The sequence below is a fragment of the Toxorhynchites rutilus genome, chromosome 2 (assembly GCF_029784135.1).
Source record: "Toxorhynchites rutilus septentrionalis strain SRP chromosome 2, ASM2978413v1, whole genome shotgun sequence".
NCBI lineage: Eukaryota > Metazoa > Arthropoda > Insecta > Diptera > Culicidae > Toxorhynchites > Toxorhynchites rutilus.
Window position 1 is genome coordinate 194,337,326 of NC_073745.1, and position 19,660 is coordinate 194,356,985.

General features: G+C 38.8%; 1 protein-coding gene across 1 annotated transcript; it reads right to left on the reverse strand.

Annotated features, from left to right (window-relative positions):
• Nucleotides 1-1,324: 1,324 nt before the first annotated feature.
• On the reverse strand, nt 1,325-16,343 carry LOC129767326 (cholinesterase 2-like). Its single transcript, XM_055768063.1, has 5 exons — nt 15,627-16,343; nt 15,438-15,565; nt 2,435-2,571; nt 1,784-2,375; nt 1,325-1,714 (listed from the first exon to the last, which is right to left on the reverse strand). Exons 1-5 carry the CDS (start codon nt 16,206-16,208, stop codon nt 1,423-1,425), a joined length of 1,731 nt encoding a protein of 576 aa, XP_055624038.1. The 5' UTR covers nt 16,209-16,343; the 3' UTR covers nt 1,325-1,422.
• Nucleotides 16,344-19,660: the final 3,317 nt, after the last annotated feature.

The following is a 19,660-nucleotide window of genomic DNA, read 5'->3' on the forward strand; positions in this document are numbered from 1 at the left end:
ATTCTCGGTTTGTCATGGAAAGACTAGAGAACTCCACTATGAATGGGAAATAACCAGCCGAACAGTTAAGATCCCGATCAACAAATAAGTCTGAGACATAACTACATAACGAAAGATCAGGCAACTGAGACGAACCAGCCCAGGAGGCTGAAAGTCTCAAAAATAAAGAATAAAAAAAAAGATCGGGCATCAGATCGTGAACCCTGCACACAAAAAAGGGCCGATAACAACAAAAATCTATATATATATATATATATATATATATTTCTGTCTGTCTGTCTGTCTGTCCGTCTGTCTGATTCTTATGGACTCGGAATTTCTGCATTACTCGAGAATTAATCAAGCAAACGAAACCAAATTTGGCATGTTTATTAGGGTGCAACAAATGATTCTATGGTGGTTTGAGACCCCTCCCCCTCTCTAAGAGGGGGGCTGCCATACAAATGAAACACAAATTTCTACATTACTCTAGAACTAATCGAGCAAATGAAACAAAATTTGACATGTGGAGGTTTTTGGGTGCAATAAATGTTTCTATGGTGGTTAGACACTCCACCCCCCTCTCTAAGGGGCGGCTGCCATACAAATGAAACACAAATTTCTGCATTACTCGAGAATTATTCAAGCAAACGAAACCAAATTAGGTATATGGAGGTTTTAGGGTGCAATAAATGATTCTATTGTGGTTTGAGACCCCTCCCCCTCTCTAAGGGGGGGGGGGGGCTGCCATACAAATGAAAAACAAATTTCTGTATACATCGAAAACTAATCAAGCAAATGGAGCCAAATCTGACATGTGAAGATTTTAGGGGGCACGAAACGTTTCTATGGTAAATAGACATTCCTCCCCTCTCTCTAAGGGGAGAAGAGGGGAGGGGTCTGTCTTTGTTCTATCATGTTTTCTGTATCAAACATTTATTCCATGTAACGGAGAAACATGTTATTTGCAAGTGGTTGAAAAATCTTGAACGAGAATTGTGTCTGAAAATAATCTGATGTTATAGTGATGAGTTTTGGTAGAATTACTAGGAATTTTACGGTAAAAGGTAAATTCTACGGGGTCGATTAGAAGATCAATCAATGAACAGTTTTGCGATTAGATTCATGAACTTGCGCTTAGTAAGAAAACGTGAATGTTTGAAGATATTGAGAACAAAAAAAACAAATTTTGGACGGGACGAAGTTTGCCGGGTCAGCTAGTCTCAAATAAAATATATCATGGAAGAAAATTTGCCTTTGAAACTTGACACGCATTCTTGATTGAATTCAAGGAAATTATTTCGAATAAATAAAATGAATAAATTAACCAAATATTTTTTGTGCTGTTTTTATCTATTTCGGTTTACTTTGGGACAAAGTGTGTATCAGTCTTCCAATAGCTTTTGTTTCAGCTCCAGTAATTATTGACATAGGGGTAAGTTTTCACAGAAAGTCTCTCCTATATTTCTGAAGAATGTTCCTCCAGAGTTCAAGCCGTCGACCGCAAGGATTTCGAACCATTGTCGGTTTACAGTTTATTTCCAGGGAATCGAGATCAAACTGACTATTTGTTTTGTTAACAGTCATTACTTTAGCCCACTTGCACGGCAACAAAGGATCATCCTCATTCGGAGTTGGATCATCATACTTCGCAAAATTAGTCCACAATCGTACAAAAATATTTCGCACGCGACATTCATCGCTTGCATCGCTAACATGTGGTAGCATCCTTGATCTAGAATAGGAAAAATGAAACTCAATTAGTTCAATATCTTCAATACGTCACACAAAATGGGTTATTCACCTGAACAAATAAAAAATATCATCGCCGTGGGAGACTCCCGACACATGACCAAGATTAAATAACTTTTTCGTAATGCCCAATTTGCCTTGATACACAAATCTATAGTGATACTGTTTTACATTCGGTTGATGTATCGCGATCCATTCAGCACTCACGACCGAGTTCGTGATAAACGTATTGTCGGACAGAAGATCACACATCTCATTCATGGTATTCTCATTGATTTTCCTGCCGCTGAAGTAAAACTGTTTTACTTCATGTCCAATAAATCTTCTGTCCGATTCCGACAGCTCTCCCATGAGTTGTGGAACCAGTCGTTCTGGTTCCTGATCAAACTGCTCCAATCGGTTTAGAATCATTCGTAATCCGAGAATTCCTTCACCATCGGTACATCCGTTAATGATTGGCATTCTGATGGTGTCCCAATTCTTTAGTATTTGCTCGGGCAGCTCTGTAATAATACTATCTTCGGTCATTTTTTTCTCTATCACTGGTAGAAAGGGTATTCGCAAGACAAGCCGTTTTTCGCGTTCATTTAGCACTTTGTTTTGGTGCTTGATCAGTAGACGAACTGGGGCTTTTCTGAGTGTCTCTAGAAATTAGAATCAATATAATGAGAAGACAATGGAACATAAAAAAGGAAACTCTAACCTAACGCTATTTGAAGATCGTTCCCTTCGTACCCAAGACTTTTCGCCAAGCGCAAGGCTCTATCGTTACCGTCTGATTGAAAGAATGATTCAGAACAAGCTACCCCACTCTGGCATATTACACGGTGAAAATGTTTTCTGAAAAAAGAATATGATTAAAATGTTAATATGAAGCAATGGGAATAGAAATTCACATTATTTTGAGGAAAATTTGAAGTGGAATTTGTTACGATATAACACAATCGAACAAATGAAAATCATCAGTCCCTGGTCATAAGTAAAGAATTCATATTCAAATAATGCAAACGATGGGAAATTCGATCAATTACCCTGTCCTATCCAGCAATGTTGGCACGGAAGCTTCAAATACCAAAAGAACTGCGTCGATCGGCTAGCTGATGACCAGTTTATGTCCTTAGAACGATACACCAGAACTCAACGTGTACAATGCGTTGTCACAAGAGCCACCCAGCCTAATCGCGCTATCAGCTGATTCCTACCCTGCCCAAATATACATGTTTGACGTAACCACCAACACCACTCAGTTATAGAAAACACAACAATTTATACAGAATAATACACCTCTATTTAATAAATATTAACGGTCAAAAGTGAGCCAGAGTAGTTTGATGATGATATGAACTGATATAATTAAAAGAATTTATACCATAAGCAGAATCCATCCCGAATAACGTGTCACTTGTACAATGATACCAACTATAAAACAATAGTGCTTTCCCGGGCCAGAGCCTATAAAAGATTGAGCAATATTATAGTAGACTCTCTTTAATACACCAGCCATTGCAGACAGAATGTCGACAATATTAAATAAAGTTTGTATTCATAATCGTCTTTCCTTCCGATCCTCCATAACTAATTTTGGCGACGAGGATAACGGGAAACGCGTGTGAAGTGACAACAGAAAAGCGACTTGAAAGTCCGGGTGTATAAGTCTTGTGTTTCGTGAGGTTGCGGTCAAAGCTAACTTCACTTTCGAGGCAACAGTCGTTCTCGAACACGTGTTGTCGCGCGCGGTATTCAAGTCATGCCCACTGGAGGATCAGTGAAGCAGCAAAGCCAATCCGGATCAGCGCCAGCCAGGATGTCCGGACCAATGCTAGGTCATATGGAGCAGTTTGTCATCGGCGACAAGTTCGAGGAATACGTCAGCCGATTGGAACAATTCTTTCTCGTCAACGATGTTCCAGCAAATAAGAAAGTGGCGATGTTGGTAACAATGGCGGGACCAAGCCTTTATTCTATAGCATCGCGAATTTGCTCACCCGATGATCCATGTGTCAAACCTTACGACGAATTGATAAAGCTTCTGAAGGCACATTTGGCACCAATAGTCAACGTGGTTGCGGAACGTTACAAATTCCGGAAAATTGAGCAGTCGCCGAGTCAAACTATTTCGGAGTTTGTTATCCAGCTTAAGGCTCAAGCACATTCCTGTGATTTTAAGGCGTTTCTGACGAAAGCGTTGCGAGATCAGTTTGTAGCCGGAGTTCACAATTCGAACCCCCGGACGAAGCTTCTCGCCGAGGCGGATTTGTCATTCGAGAAGGTATGTACCATTGCACGAAGTTGGGAGGCAGCAGAGCAAGAATCAAGAGCTATGCAGGGTTCGTCTAAACTCGCGGCTTTACGTCGGAAATCAACGAAACTTTCCAAGGCGCAGGAAAACCAACACGAATCAGCGCCAGCCAAAAGGAACCATTCGAATCGTTCCGGAAATCAGTGAATCCAGTTAAACAATGTTTCCGTTGTGGGAGGATTCACAATCCGGAATCGTGTCCGGCCAAGCAGTGGACTTGTTTTGCGTGTGGAAAGACCGGTCACGTGTCAACGATGTGTCGTTCGTCGAAGGAAAAAGGCGGAAGCAGTCAAGGGCGAGTTGCGGAGATGTCCGAAGCCATGGAGATTTGGCGATTGAATCTTTTGTCACCCGAACATGGTGGAATATGCGAACGAAGTGCTGAGTCCGGATCAACGGGAGCGACTCCAGCCACGGTGGTAGAAAACCCAGTGAGACATGTGATATGTCAGCCACCATGCAGCTTATCATAGAAGGAGTACCGATCACGTTCGAAATTGATACAGGAGCATGCGATTCAGTAATATCGTCAGTTGAATATCGCGAAAAGCTGTCCCATGTTAAGCTGAACCCCACTTCTAAATGTTTTTAATCCGTTTCAGGTCAAAGCATTCGTCCCGAGGGTAAACTAGCGGTCAATGTCACGACGAATGACGGTGAAATGGTCTCGCTATCGCTCTTCGTCATACTGCCAGAAAAGGATTCAGAGATTCACTTGCTCGGTAGGTCCAGCCTAAACCTCCTTGTTCCCGAATGGAGAGAAATTGTATATCTGCACTCTTCTTCCCTCAGTGTCCTTCAGTCCAGTCTATTGTCTGAAGTGAAACAGAAGTTTCCGTCATTGCCTTCTGGCGATTGCACCCAGAAATTGAAGGTTTTATGGCTGATATTGTTCTTTAATCAGAAACAGTACTTATTTTTCACAAGCTATTTGTCACGCCCCTGCTCCGAAAGACGTGAGTCATTTACAGTCTTTTCTTGGTCTCCTAAACTATTATCATCGATTTTTACCTAATTTGTCCACCGAAATAAAACCTTTATATGAACTACTCGAAAAAGATCGCCAGTTCGTTTGGTCGCCCACGTGTCAGAAAGCTTTTGAAAAAAGCAAAAAGCTATTGATCAGCAATAATTTGCTAGAACCTTTCGATCCGACGAAACCGTTGGTTCTCACAACTGATGCTAGTCCGTACGGTGTCGGTGCCGTGTTGTCCCATCTTATGGACCGAATCGAAAAGCCTGTGTGTTGCGCATCGTCGACGTTAAGTTCCGCTCAGATGAATTATGGTCAGATTCATAAAGAAGCGTTAGCCGTGATTTTTGTAGTAACCAAATTTCATAAATTTTTATACGGTACCGAGTTTACTCTGGTAACCGTTAGCGCCTCATTAAAACAAATATTCAATCCACAAAAGGGATCGTCATCTGTCGCAATATCTCGGTTGCATCGATGGGCCGTGTTACTTTCCGACTATTCATACCACGTGATTCATCGCGCCGGGAAAAACATTAGTAACGCAGATGCTTTGTCGCGCTTACCCTTACCGGTTGAAAATCGTATCGAACACATGTCATTGAACGAAAATAATCTGTTCCCGTATCTCGCGAAACGAGATACGGGAACGAACACGTGTTGATATTACTCTGAGCAAGGTTATGAACTTCGTTAAGCACGATTGGCCGCGTAACGTCGAAGAAGCGCTAAAGCCTTCCTAGAAAATAAGCTCGAATCTGGAAGTCGAGGACGGTTGTCTATGTTTCGATAATCGAGTCGTAGTACCAAAGCTGTTCAACGTAAGGTAATTGAAAAGCTACATGAACATCATGATGGGGTTGTGCGTATTAAAATGATTGGTAGAAGTTACTTTTGGTGGAGAGGCTTCGATAAAGACGTTTCGGAGTTTTCAAAGTCGTGTGTAGTATGTCAAAAAACGCAGCGGGTACCGAAAGAGATAGTAGAAGCTCACTGGCCTCCCACTAATCATGCATTCGAAAGATTGCATTTGGATTTATTTCACTTAGAAAGTCAAACATTTTTAATCGTTGTGGACGCGTATTCCAAGTACATTGACGTTAAGCATCTCAGGAGAACAGATGCTAACAGTGTTCTAGAAAAACTAGAAGATCTGTATTGTTTATTCGGACAATGGTCCGCCTTTCAATTCGTCCACGTTCATCAATGCCTGTCAGCTGAACAATATCAAAGTTTTGAAATCACCTCCGTACCACCCATAATCTAACGGGCTGGCGGAGAGATGTGTACAGACTATTAAGAATATACTGAAGAAATATTTGATGGATGAGAAGTACAGATCAATACCTATACAAAGGAAACTTAATCGGACTCTGTTCAATTATCGTAACACTCCGTCTACCTCCACTGGTAAGACACCATCCTCTTTAGTCCTCTGTTTCGTACCTCGTACATTGATCAACAGTTCTAATCCCGTGAAGTTGAAGATTGAAAACGAATCTAAAAATTCGATATCGATACCCTCTACTTCTCCCAAAACCTCCAAAAATTTCACTGTGAAAACTTATTCGCGAGGTGATAAAGTTCTCTACCGAAACCATCTTGACGATTACGCTCGATGGCTTCCCGCTATAGTTCTAGAAAAAATCAGTCCATTAACCTACTTGATTAACCTCGCAGGAATTGTACGCATGGTTCACGCCAACCAGATTCGACCTTTCAAACCTTTCAGATAAGTTTCACCCTTCCCTTCCCATAATTAGTCCAAGTCTGAGCACCAAGATTCTCATTCCCAGTCTCCAATGCGAGAGGGTGAGTTTTCTTTTTCTTGTATTAATAATCAAGTTCCTTCAGAAAAGAAAAGCCCGAAAAAGAATAAATCGGTAAAAAAGAAACATCGCAGCGATTCCACTTCACCAAGACTTCGACGTTCGAAACCAATAAAAAACAAGAAGCCATAAGTGGTTTAGAGCTTGAATGCTTTGATGTAAAATCGAGTGAAAACATTTATTATTCGTACGTATTTTCTCATGTAAATGATTAGATATAACGATATCTCTGAAACCTGCTTAGTATTAGTATCTCAATGAAATGTAATCTATAGTTTCATTTAAGTCCGGGAGAAGTGCTTGCCTGAATTGTTTATCAGGAAGTCGTGAAGGACAATTTGACGGGCCTGGCATCATTCTACTTACGTAACATTACATGAGAGCAGAATACTCATGCTTTTAATTTACCCGCATTTAACCCTTCGATTGGTCTCGCATCTCGGAATATTTTGGATGCTTATCGTATTTCAAAACTAGGGTAGAAGAGTGAAGTCATTAGCCGTAACAACCGTACGCTACCTAAGTGAGTAACTGTGTTCCAGTTGCTCTGTAAAATCAGCTCATTTCCCGATATCTCTTATCGCCAGGAAGTGAAGCGGACACCACAGGCTAATCAATTTCGATGTCACGCAAGGCGTTTGTAGTCGCTACACAAGATTTTGGCTATGCGGACATCCTACCTATCCTCATCGATCCATGAGCAAGGCCAGATGAGGATTTTAATATTGCTCCGAACATGACATATGGATGCAGTACTTTCGGTCCTGTCGATGACCTTCAAGCACCATCAAGTTGCGTAGAACAGATAACGACGATAGGGCCCGAATGACTTTTAATTTATGTTGACAGAGAAACAGCTGGAAAAAGCAAAAATTCATTTCCAATTGAATGCGAAGGCCGATGTCTTCATAGTCCCCTATTCTCAGCTGAAAATGACTTTGCTGGGCCCTGCTAGGGACTGACGTTGAGCTTTTCGTGAGAAAAACGTTGATCACTGGGATTGACAATTGCAAAATAAGTAAACATAAAAAATATAGTTTGTCTTCGGATGTTTTACTGCTTTCTAGTCGAATTTCTGACTATTTTCTTTTTATACAATAAATAGCAATAAATAGGAGCGGAGACCGAAACTGATATTGTGCAAACGCTCTTAATGTGCTTGATGCTCTTGATTTCGAAACAATTCAGGGTTCAACGTATTAAACTTAGGCTGAGGTAAATCATGCCAGAAACGCAATATTCCACATCCCGAATTGTTCAGGAGTTCCACAAGGAAGCAACCTGGGACCGTTATTGTTTTCGATATTTTTGACGTAGGACTACGTCTTACATTAAGGGTGCCAAATCAGAAAACAGGTCACGTTTTTATGAAATAAAGTTAACGTTAATAACTATTTTGCAACGAACGGATTTTGACAATTTGCATACCAATCAGTGTTTGGATTTCGATCAAAATCGAATGATACACAATGTGTCATGCAAGTAACCTCTCACGAACAAATATAATATAAGCAAATATGAGAGGATCATTCAGATACTTGTATAAATGACAGTAATTACTTGTGTTACACTGAATAATTAAACCAAGAGAGCGAAGACTGTTGTTTGCATATTCGAGCTGTATCAAATATCGCAAACCATTTTCGAAGCCTGCATACAAGTTTGAACCGCATATTGTGCGATTCACATAGAACGGTACGGAGAAGAACGTCTACGTTCCGTCAACGTCTCCACCAATTCACACATGAAGTCAATGCTTCCACCAGCACCGTCACGTCAAATGTCAAACGAATTATGTATTTAATGTTATTGATGGTGTCGCCACCTACAACAATTTTAAATTGCAATGTCGTCTTTCGAATCAGCATGCCTAGAATCAGTTCTAAATTTTGAAAAATTCAATGAAAATCATTGAATTCAATTATTTAAATGCTTAAACCCCGTAGTCCGACCCCTATTCAACAATAATAATAAATAGAATATTTCTCTCAACTAGTCGCGAATGATTTTCACCTCCGAAATTTGTAGCTTAGAGATATGTTGGCATAAAAAGTACAGTAAGTTACTTATAATGCGATATGCTGATGCACCACTCAGTGTCGCATTGGAGTCGATTTTGACCAGTAATTGGACATTCGCGAATGGTGGCGACTTTCAATATGGGGCCATAGTTTGGGCCCCGAACTCAATGTTTACAAAAAATGTCCAATTAGAGGTAAAAATGTCCATCACAGATGTGTTCAATTAGCTTAATGTAGAATTAGATGTAAGTTACGGTACAAACAAAAGCCGAGACACAAAGCCCAGACAAAAACCAAACGATCCATCCGTCTCCGTCAATTATTCTTTTCTACAAATCCTGCCGGTCGTTTTCGTTGAACGTAAGCTGACGGGTCGTTACGTTGCTGGTGTATGTGAATCTTCTCATGAGAATTGCATGATAGAATCATTGACGTAACGTGACGTGACGGGACGTGAAGGTGACGTGGATATTGTATGTGAATCGCACTTATATCGTCCCGTACTATAGCGAAACCCACTGCACAGGCAAGTGCAAAGCAATACATGATACAAGAAAAAATTACGTCATCATTCGGTCACCATTTGCGGAGAGCAACGAATGGGAAAAGAGAGCGGTGTTGCTAGTAAAACCATGCGGTCTATATGAATATACATATTTAAAGGGATAGCGGCGTTAAAAATGGAAAATATGATCTGTCTACCCTTCCCTTAGCCTCTATCGAGCTAAATAATCATATAGTTTGCACTCTCTGAGACTTAAAAATCAGGATCTGCTACATTAACTGAATATGAATCATTCGCTTTGCGTAGTCCGTACGATCCTGCTGCTTCATGATGCATGGAGAGGTTCGATATGTATATGTTAGAGGCAAAGAAGAAAATAAACTGTCTGCACCGAAAGCGTATATGATGGTTTTGCTTGCGTGTCGGTGTATCATGAAGTGCGAACCGATGCAATGTTGTCTCGTTCTCTTTTGTGTCGTGATTTGCAGCACGTAACAACAAAAGAATGCCACTTGGGGAAATGATTTGTGTATGATCATATTTGAACGAACGAAAGCGATTTTTTCAGTGAATGGATCATTTGGCAAACACTGATACCAATCGAATCGAATTTCTAAGATTTTATATGCTATACATTACAATCCCATAGTCTATATATGGTTTAAATTGATGAAAATTAGAAGCCATTTTTGACCATACATTTGTTCTGTTCATTTGTGTGCTTTCCCGAACAGAGCTGTCAATAATGGGCAACTTATGCAGCCGCTAGAATAGAAACAACGAAGGAGAATAGGAAAAAGAAAATATTTGCGAAGTAAACTCCACCCTTGCATAGTATGTAAGCTGTCGCTAGCGTTTAAGTATTGCATCTCCTCTGAGGAAAATTCTCAGAATCTTTCTGTGCCCGAAACAACAAAGGTCGCTCATTTTGCTCGTTTTGTGCTTTATGTTTCCCCTCGAGCTGTGAACGCTAGTGAATATTTCACTTGAAGTGCATCTGGCATTGCAAGAGGAGAGTGCAAATGATTATAGATCGCTTCTAGCCATCAGTGTTTGGCTTTGTACGTGTTGCTTGTTTTCTTTGCGCGAAACATTGAACTTGTTCATTTCCTGTACATGTGAATAGCACACCTCCGATACTTTTAGTTGCCATTCGTATTTGCTCTCGTGCGCATCGGCTCTGTTCTGATGCAAGAAGCTCCTAGCTTTGTTGACAGTTTTGACCGAGAGACGAGAAACGATTTTTCATAAAGGATCTTCTGATCGTTTTTATATTTTTCCCAAAAACCTACTGCATCACTACATTGATTCGCTGAGAAATCAATATTCAGATTTACTTTGAATTTATCGTCCATACTTTAATGAATCTTTATTCATCTAATGAGAAAAGAATTTCAGTAGTGGATGAATAGTTGATTTTTTTTTATTTTGATATTATTTGATTCGATTTGATATTTGATAAAAATAAATGAATGAATAAATAAATTTCACAATTAAAGTTGATTCTACTATCAAATGACGATCAAATGTTATAAAAAATATTACTGTTTTGTTTCAAAAATTCAATAAAGTTTCTCTTGAGTTGTTACTCAAGAGAAACTTTATTGAATTTTTGAAACAAAACAGTTACATTCTGAAATGTTTTTCTTCAACAATAACTTCTCGTATATACAATCATTCAAGGTAATGTTGTTTCTCAAACATAATGTCTTTATTATTTCTTGAATCTGTCATGAAACTATATAGCAATGTTTTGAAAAACCTCAAAATATCTGAGCTTAGTGAAAATAATTCGGGACTTTCACTCTGGGAAAGCTTATTCATTCAGTCGATTTGCAACGATCATATTATACGAGGCATTGATAAATATGATTGGTACAGATTTGTATCAGGAGTAAAGCTATGACAGGGACTATAGTGCATTTTTACGAATAATTTTCATTATTATAGAGTACAATGTACAAAAATCAGGAGAAATCAGGATCATTTCTGAAAAATCACGGAATATTGAGTGTTTGTCAGGATGTCAGGGAGCGTGCCAAAAAGTCTGGGAAATCCTGAAAAATCAGGAAGGTTGGCATCTCTGGCTGTAACTGTATGTATCTGTCAGACGCGTGTTTGATGCTTGTTAGATAGCGATGCACGAAAGATGTCTCTCGTTAAATACTCAGTGCAATGCGTGCATTGATATAAAGAAACAAATTGCGACATGTGACCAATTAGTGTATTGTTTTCGCAAAGGCAAGAAAGAATCGTTGCTTCTTGAAATGGTTCTACAATGGTTTAGTTCAGGTTTAACTAAAGAGTTATTTATGAAATTTCGACGTATTCGCAAATAATATCCGAAATGATAAACCAACAAATTTAATAAAAATAAGATTGTGTAGTCCTACGTCCTAAGCGGTCGTGTTTTGGATACAACCCCTTGATTTTTTTAATAAATAGAGCTTAAGATCATCCGCATACAGAATTCGATAAAATGGTGGGAAGAGCAAACACACATCAACTGATCCACCGAGGATTGTAAGGAACTGCGGAGACTTATTAATCAATTTTAACCATCTTTTCATCAAGATTCACAGCTCACATTCAGAGATCATTATTCTAACATAATTAAGGGGGTAGTACACTATGAACATCATAAGAAGTAAGGTACCGTTCCGAATAATATTTCGGACGCTTAAGGCATATGATGCAGAAAACAGATCTAAACTTTATACACAGGTATTATTTGGTAGATACTTTTAATAAATTAGTTCAATATGCTTTTAAGCTTTCTACTTTGGTACCTATTTCATTGAAAAAATAAGAAAATCATCGAATAAAATGCTTTTCAAATGAAGCGAATAAGAATCAAACTTCGGACACTAAATCAAATTTCGGACACTTTATTTTGTAATTTTTTGGACGAAAATTACATTACACTTGATTATATTTTATAGTCAACTGCTAAACACTTACCAAGCAATCACAGTAAACTGTTAACGATGATGCGAACTGATGAAACACGGGAGAAATTCAAATATTTATGAACGGGTAAATTCTACGTGCTCACGCTAAACAAACGTCAAACACAAACGATAATGAGTAGTGCTGTTGATTTTTTCCTGCTATGTAATAATTCAAATGTAATTCTTAAATGAAGTGATAGTGAAACCAAGGGATTACTCTAAAGAAGCGATTGTGATATTAATTTTGTAGCTATATCATCAGTGTATGAAGCATTTCAAGATATTAGAACAATGTGTCCGAAATATGATTCTGGGTTACCTCAGGGTTAAAAAAACACATGAGGTGAGTTTAAATGCTCAGAGCTGTACGGAAAAAGGGTTTTCAGTTTAGTTTTCAAACCCACTGAACCTGATTATCCTTTTTTTGATTACCTGAAGTGTGATTCTGGCGATATTTTTGAAAAAATCAGTGTTTTCGGACCGATTGAGTCAGCGCGCAAAAATGTTTGTTTTGAATTCACGGAACAAGGAAATGTAAACAAAGGGGTGGATTGCGTTAAGGCATTCCAATATTCTGGTAATGGCTGTCATAAGATGGGTTGAATGTTAATGATTACTATATATTTTTATCACGTCAATCCATCAATCCTAGTAGAAATTATGATTTCCGTTTTAACTTACCCCGAATTTCAGCTTGCCCCGAAAATCACCTTATTTGATTTTCCCGATTTTTTTTTCAACGACAAAATTGATTACTATCATTAATCTGATATCACAGTTTTATTAGGTATATATTACTTAGCAAACAAAAAATATATTTGTGTCAATTGGACTGTCCCCTAAATAGCCGCAACCGGTTTGTTGAACCCTTGCAGCCAAAACCTTGTAAACTGGTGGGAGTTCTGCAAGTTTTTCTAGTGGACCGATTTCAACCAATGATTTTTTTACGTTATCTTGAATATATTTTCTGTCATCTTACGTACGATTTTTTCAAAATATTGATTTTTAACGAAATGGCGACATTTTTTGTAAAAAAGTTTAGTTTTCGCCTCAAAAATCGAGACAAAAACATACACCAAAATTTTAATTTTCAATATATCGAAAAAATCCTACGTACGAACTACTTAGGTCTGTTTTATATGCCGTAGCAATTTAGTATCATATGTGAAATGGTTTGGTTTTATTCGAATATCTTCCTTGAAAAAGAATTTCCGTTGGATGCCTCCTGCCATATCAAGTGATGGTTCCCCATACGACGGTCGTTTGACGTCGTTTGGGGCACTGAAAATATTGATAGGGAAATTTTTCTTTCATTCATTTAAATTTTCAGGAAAGTTAAGGTAAACAATTCGAGAATGAATACACGGGTGCTTGTGAGTGAAACAACATCAAACAATAAAACAATAAACAATAAAAGTAAGCAGAACTAAAAAAATAATTTTTTGACAAATCTGAAGCATTTATTAATACCTGAAATTAATAAGAACCCGCGAAATCACAGCGCCGTTTTAATGCCAGCGGATCTTCTCGGAATATATTTGATGTTGTGCATCGATAGCTGGTGCAGGATTCTGTCGGCAGAGTCTATAGCGACTCGCCATCACCGCGCAGAATTTTGTCGATAGCAGCATAGGGCGAACCGCTCAGGATTGTATCGACAGCGGTTCAGGGCGATCGCGCAAAAATTTGTTGATAGCAGCTTGTTATAACCGAGCTTTTATGAATTAAAAAAAAAAGTCTCGTACGGATCTTATCGATAACGATATCGATATCGGACACATAAAAGAAATCAATTTGTGTCGAATACAATTGCTTTCTGAGTTTTTCAATCTCCATCAACTGCGGCGTTTTATAGCACTGCGGATAATACGGTTTACGAATATTTTGGAGGTTAATAAAAACGAGCATTCCAACACAGTCTTGTTTCGGAGGAACTATAAGTATAATAGCGGATATTTTATAACAGTAATAGCGGAAATCAAAAGCGTGGAGCAGGGGATATTTTTCTAAGTATTATTATTTTAATTTGGCATTTCGACTATGTTGGGAATGGGAGAGGAAGTGAGGCATCACATGATTATTGTGAAACCTTGCCGATAACGCCGGTTATGATTTACAAAAACATCCCAGCTAGTTTGCATATGTTTGATACGGTACTATTCTCGAGATCGCACACCCGCACATTGTGAGACGGCCAGCAGTATAAGTGAGAGTAATCGAGTATCACTGAACATGTTGGATGATTCCTCGGTTTAGAACCTACAAAACCTTGAGTGTATAAATATTAACGTAGTTAGCTATAAATAATTATTTCATTCCATCTTAAAATATTCTATGATCCCCATCCAACTACATAACAATTAGTTGCCTGAACGTTCTTGGTGTTACACTTGAGAATAATTCTATCGTTTTTTTTTATTCATTCAGTTCTGAACATGAAACTACCGAATTGCGAATTTCAGAGCGATAATAAATATACAGAATGACAAATGCTAATGCTAAATTCCAATGAAACAACTCACCAAAAAAATGACCGGCAGCGATCACACTGATTTTTTTATAGAATAATTGAAGCAAATTATTTGTCAGCTTCGATTCAAAGCTACGTAATATTCGTTCGAATAGTAATCATTTTCTTTAGTCATTGAACGAATAATCCTTGAATCGAACGATTACCGGACACCACCAATCGCAATACATGCCTGATTCCGCTAGAAGAATGAAAAATATCGTTTGCGCCTAATGTAGCATCGGAAAATCTAAAAAATAAAACTAAAAACCCCCGATAGGTATGCAACTTGAGAGACTCCTTGTTCGATATTGTTTCGAGCTGGATATTTTTCGTACAAAGTTTAGTACAATGTTCAATAATAACTGCTTCAGTGGTATTTGATAATACTCTTCGGTGTTCGTCAAATACCGGTGTTACGGTACTCAACAAACACTGGTACATCCGTTCTTGAGCTCGTTAATTTTTACCCACAAAGATTAGTGTAGAAGTACTGCATGTATTTTCATTGTTGTCTAACTTAAAATTATGAATTGTAAAATTTTAAGACTGATAATGATTCATTCTTTACAACACCAAATTATAATTAGAGCAATATATCAACTACAGTGTAAATTACCTGGAGTTAGGAGATAAATAGTGCAAATAAGCTGACATGCTGCCGGCACTCTCACCAAAGATAGTGACATTGGCTGGATTTCCGCCGAAGTGTACAATATTTTCGTTCACCCATTTGAACACTAGTAGCTAGAATATTGTGTAGGCTATTTGACAACATTTGATTGTACTATGTCATTCAATATATTACCTGATCTTTCAATCCAGCGTTACCAGTAATCCCAACAGAAGGCATGCTGAGAAATCCAAGAGCCCCAAGTCTGTAGTTCATTGTAACCACAATTACCCCTTCTTGAACTAGATAAACTGGATCATATATAAAACTATCAGCTGATCCGCTAATGAATCCACCCCCATGAATCCAAATCATGACAGGCAGCATCGAATCACTCTGATCGTTCGTCGGTAGTTTTGGTGTATAAATGTTGAGGAACAATCCATTTTCTTTTCCTACCACAAACTTCCCAATTATTGGTTGGATACAAACACTTCTTTCGACCAGACAATCTACCACGGGTTTATAGAACTTTTCAATAGCGACGGGTGCCTGAAAACGTAACTCTCCTACCGGCGGTTTAGCGTAGGGCACACCTTTAAAGTAGTGATAAGGAGAACCATTGGGCAATGTTGATGTCGCGCCACGAAGTTTTCCCTGTCGTACTTCGACAATCGGTCGCAACGATGGAGGGAACAATTTAAGCAACTGGTTGGATATTATGAACTTCACCAAGGCCACTAAAAATGTTACACTTATTTTGATAAACTCCAACATGTTGTAGTTTTCGCGTTTTCCTTATCGAAGGTACAATGATTAAGTAGTATGGAAATAACTGAACACAACGCGTTGAAAATACAGTCCAATCTTCGCGAGCGTTTGATTTGTACTGAGCGTTCTCTAATTCGTGACTGTATTGGTAGTGTTGGAGACGTGCTTTGTTCGAAAATATTTACGTTGATTAACTGATATTGTCGTTCATGTGAATTGTTTTTGTGCCTTTTTGTTAGGGTTGCGTTCACATTATGATATTATCAGGTTAGAACGAAAGTTCTGAGCGTTTCGGTTTACTCCGTATGACACTCTATTTTTTTCACAGGAGATATTAAAAATATTCCCTCAAATCGGTGATCGATACCTAGAAGTGTGGTAGCTTCGTTCTGCACCATGTGGCTCTTCAGACCAACACGCAAATCGTGGAAATAAATCATTCCCAGTACAGCTGAATACAGATGAGTCAATCAGTATCAAATACCACAAAGCCATAAACGACAGAGATGATTTGCGTGGAAATCCCTTTTCACCCGCAACAGAAGTCGTTTATCTTCCAAAACCATAATTCGGAGGTGTCTCAAGCGGAGCAGAAAAAATGCTTGACGAATGAAGAATAGGTATCTTTCAAAAATTATAAAAACATTTTCAAAGTCAACTTTCTGTTCTTCAAAACATCTCTCAAAATATTGGGCAGTCCTGAAAGATCGCGTGACTTTTAGAAAAAAAGATGAATGATAATTTCTATATGTTTTTTTTATTAAATCGTTTATTTTTACAGGCTCAGTTACATTAGTTTAAAGGAGCCAAACTCCTATCTGTATTGTTACAAGTATATATAAACATTTTTCATTAATTCTAATGTTAATGAAGTAGAGAACCGATTACTCGCGGTTTGCTCGAGTTTAGAAGGGTGACATTTTTTTTCAGGAAAAGGAAGGGATATAAGGATATGTTGACAATGTTCACACTCAATTCTTAAGCTTGTCTTATATCTAATATGTATTTACATTTCACCTCATTCTATTGTTAGTAAGAAAGGATTTGATTTCTCGCGAAAGAAAAGGAAAAGGAGAATATAAGGATATAAGGACAATCACACACGACGATCAGATATTGCCATCGGCAAGATTATAACGAAAGAGTAGCGCGTCTAACGAACAGTGATTGGACATGAGTCGAGAGAAGGTGCGAATAATGTCCCGACTCAAGTCCAGACTTTTGAACCATGGTTTGAGGCTAACCTTAGGGATAATCGAGTGAAGCCACCGACCCAATTCATCTTCGTTCCACTTACGTTGCCAGTTAGCGATGGTATTTTTACGGACTAAAGAATAAAATTCATTGAAGGCGATTTGACGCTGATAAATATCACCTTCAATTGCACCTACCTTTGCTAATGAGTCAGCCCTCTCATTACCCGGAATTGAGCAATGTGAAAGGGATCCAGACAAAGGTAATGACATAACAGCGTCTGGATAAAGCACTCAACATTTCTCGTATTCTCTCAAGGAAGTACGGCGAGTGCTTTTCCGGCCTCACTGAACGGATAGCTTCGACAGAGCTAAGACTATCCGTTACAATGTAATAGTGTTCAACAGGTCGTGAGGCGACGCTGTCCAGCGCCCAGTATATCGCTGCCAATTCGGCAATATATACTGATCTAGGATACTGAGGACTGTGTGAGGTGCTAAAAAATACGTTGAACACTCCAAATCCTGTGGACAAAGATACTGAATTCGCTCGAGTTTAATGAGGTGTGTTTTGGCAGCTGATTGAAAACAGAAATTGCCGTACTCTATCACTGAGAGAATAGTTGTTCGATACAACATTATAAGATCTTCTGGATGGGCTCCCCACCAGGTGCCGGTAATTGTACGGAGAAAGTTTATTCTTTTGTGACATTTTTTTACTCAGTTAGGTATCTGGGCCCCCCAAGTACATTTGGAGTCGAACCAGACCCCAAGATACTTGAATGACATAGCATGAGTGATCGGTTCACCCAAAAGTTGAAGCTTTGGTTTTGCTGGTCTATGCTTCCTAGAAAAAACCACCATTTCTGTTTTCTCCGTGGAGAATTCGATCCCTAGCCCAATGGTCCAGGTTGAAAAATTGTTCAAAGTATCTTGTAAGGGTTCTTGCAGGTCGGATTCGTTTGATCCTACGACAGACACAACTAAATCATCTGCATGTTTTCTTAGGTTGCAATTTTGTGTAAGGCAATTGTCAGTATCGCTTACATAGAAGTTGTACAAAAGGGGGCTTAAACATGAGCCTTGGGGGAGTCCCATGCAGGAGATCCGACTTACTGTCGAATCCCCATGAGAAAAATTCAAATGTTTCTCACAAAGCAAGTTATATAACATATTATTCAATAGAGGCGGCAGACCCCGAGAATGGAGTTTGTCTGACAGTACCTCTATTGAAACTGAATCAAAGGCCCCCTTTATGTCCAAGAATTCTGAAGCCATTTGTTTTTTTTTTCGGGGTAAGTCATTTGAATTTCTGAAGAAAGCAACGCAAGACAATCATTCGTCCCCTTGCCCCTGCGGAACCCATATTGTGTATCTGAGAGTAAGCCATTCGTTTCAACCCAACGATCAAGGAGAAACAAGATCATTTCCTCCAACAATTTCCGTGTACAAGACAGCATTGCTATTGGGCGGAACGAATTGAAGTCGGACGCGGGTTTTCCGGGTTTTTGAATAGCTATAACTCGTACTTGTCTCCAATCATCCGGAACAATATTATGTTCCAGAAACCGATTGAATAAATTCAACAAGCGATGTTTCGCCACATCAGGGAGGTTTTTCAACAAGTTGAACTTAATTCTATCCGTTCCCGGAGCCGAATTGTTACAAGAAAGGAGAGCAAGAGAGAGTTCTACCATCGAAAACCCGGAATCAAGATCGCACCTATCTTGTGGTATATCTCGAACAATTTTTTGCACGGGAGCGGAATCGGGACAAACCTTCCGCGCAAAATTAAAAATCCATCGATGTGAATATTCCTCGCTTTCATTCGTTGAAGAGCGATTTCTCTTGTTTCGAGCCACTTTCCATAATTTTTTCATTGATGTTTCTCGTGACAAACCTCCCACGAAATTTCGCCAATAAGCACGTTTTTTCCTTTGATCAAGTTTTTTAATTGATTTTCAAGGTCCAAATACGACTGAAAATTTTCAATGGTTCCACGTTTCCGAAAAGCTTTGAATGCGTTCGATTTATCCTGATAAAGCTTGGAACATTGGCTATCCCACCATGGATTAGGAGGCCTTCGGTGAATATTGGAACCTGGGATGGGTTTCGTTTGAGCGCGAACTGCGCTGTCATAGATCAAACGAGAAAGGAAGTTATACTCCTCCAATGGAGGTAAACCATCTCTGGAATTAATGGCTAGAGTAATCGCGCCCGCATATTTTTTCCAGTCAGTCTTGTGAGGTCATATGCCATGTTTAT

Coding starts and splice junctions, on each gene's coding strand:
- LOC129767326 (XM_055768063.1), bottom strand. CDS start 16,208: ATGTTGGAGTTTATCAAAATAAGTGTAACATTTTTAGTGGCCTTGGTG. Junction 2,572..15,437: donor TATTTATCTCCTAACTCCAG/GTAATTTACACT, acceptor TTCTTTTTTCAG/AAAACATTTTCACCGTGTAA. Junction 1,715..1,783: donor GATATTTTTTATTTGTTCAG/GTGAATAACCCA, acceptor TTCCTATTCTAG/ATCAAGGATGCTACCACATG.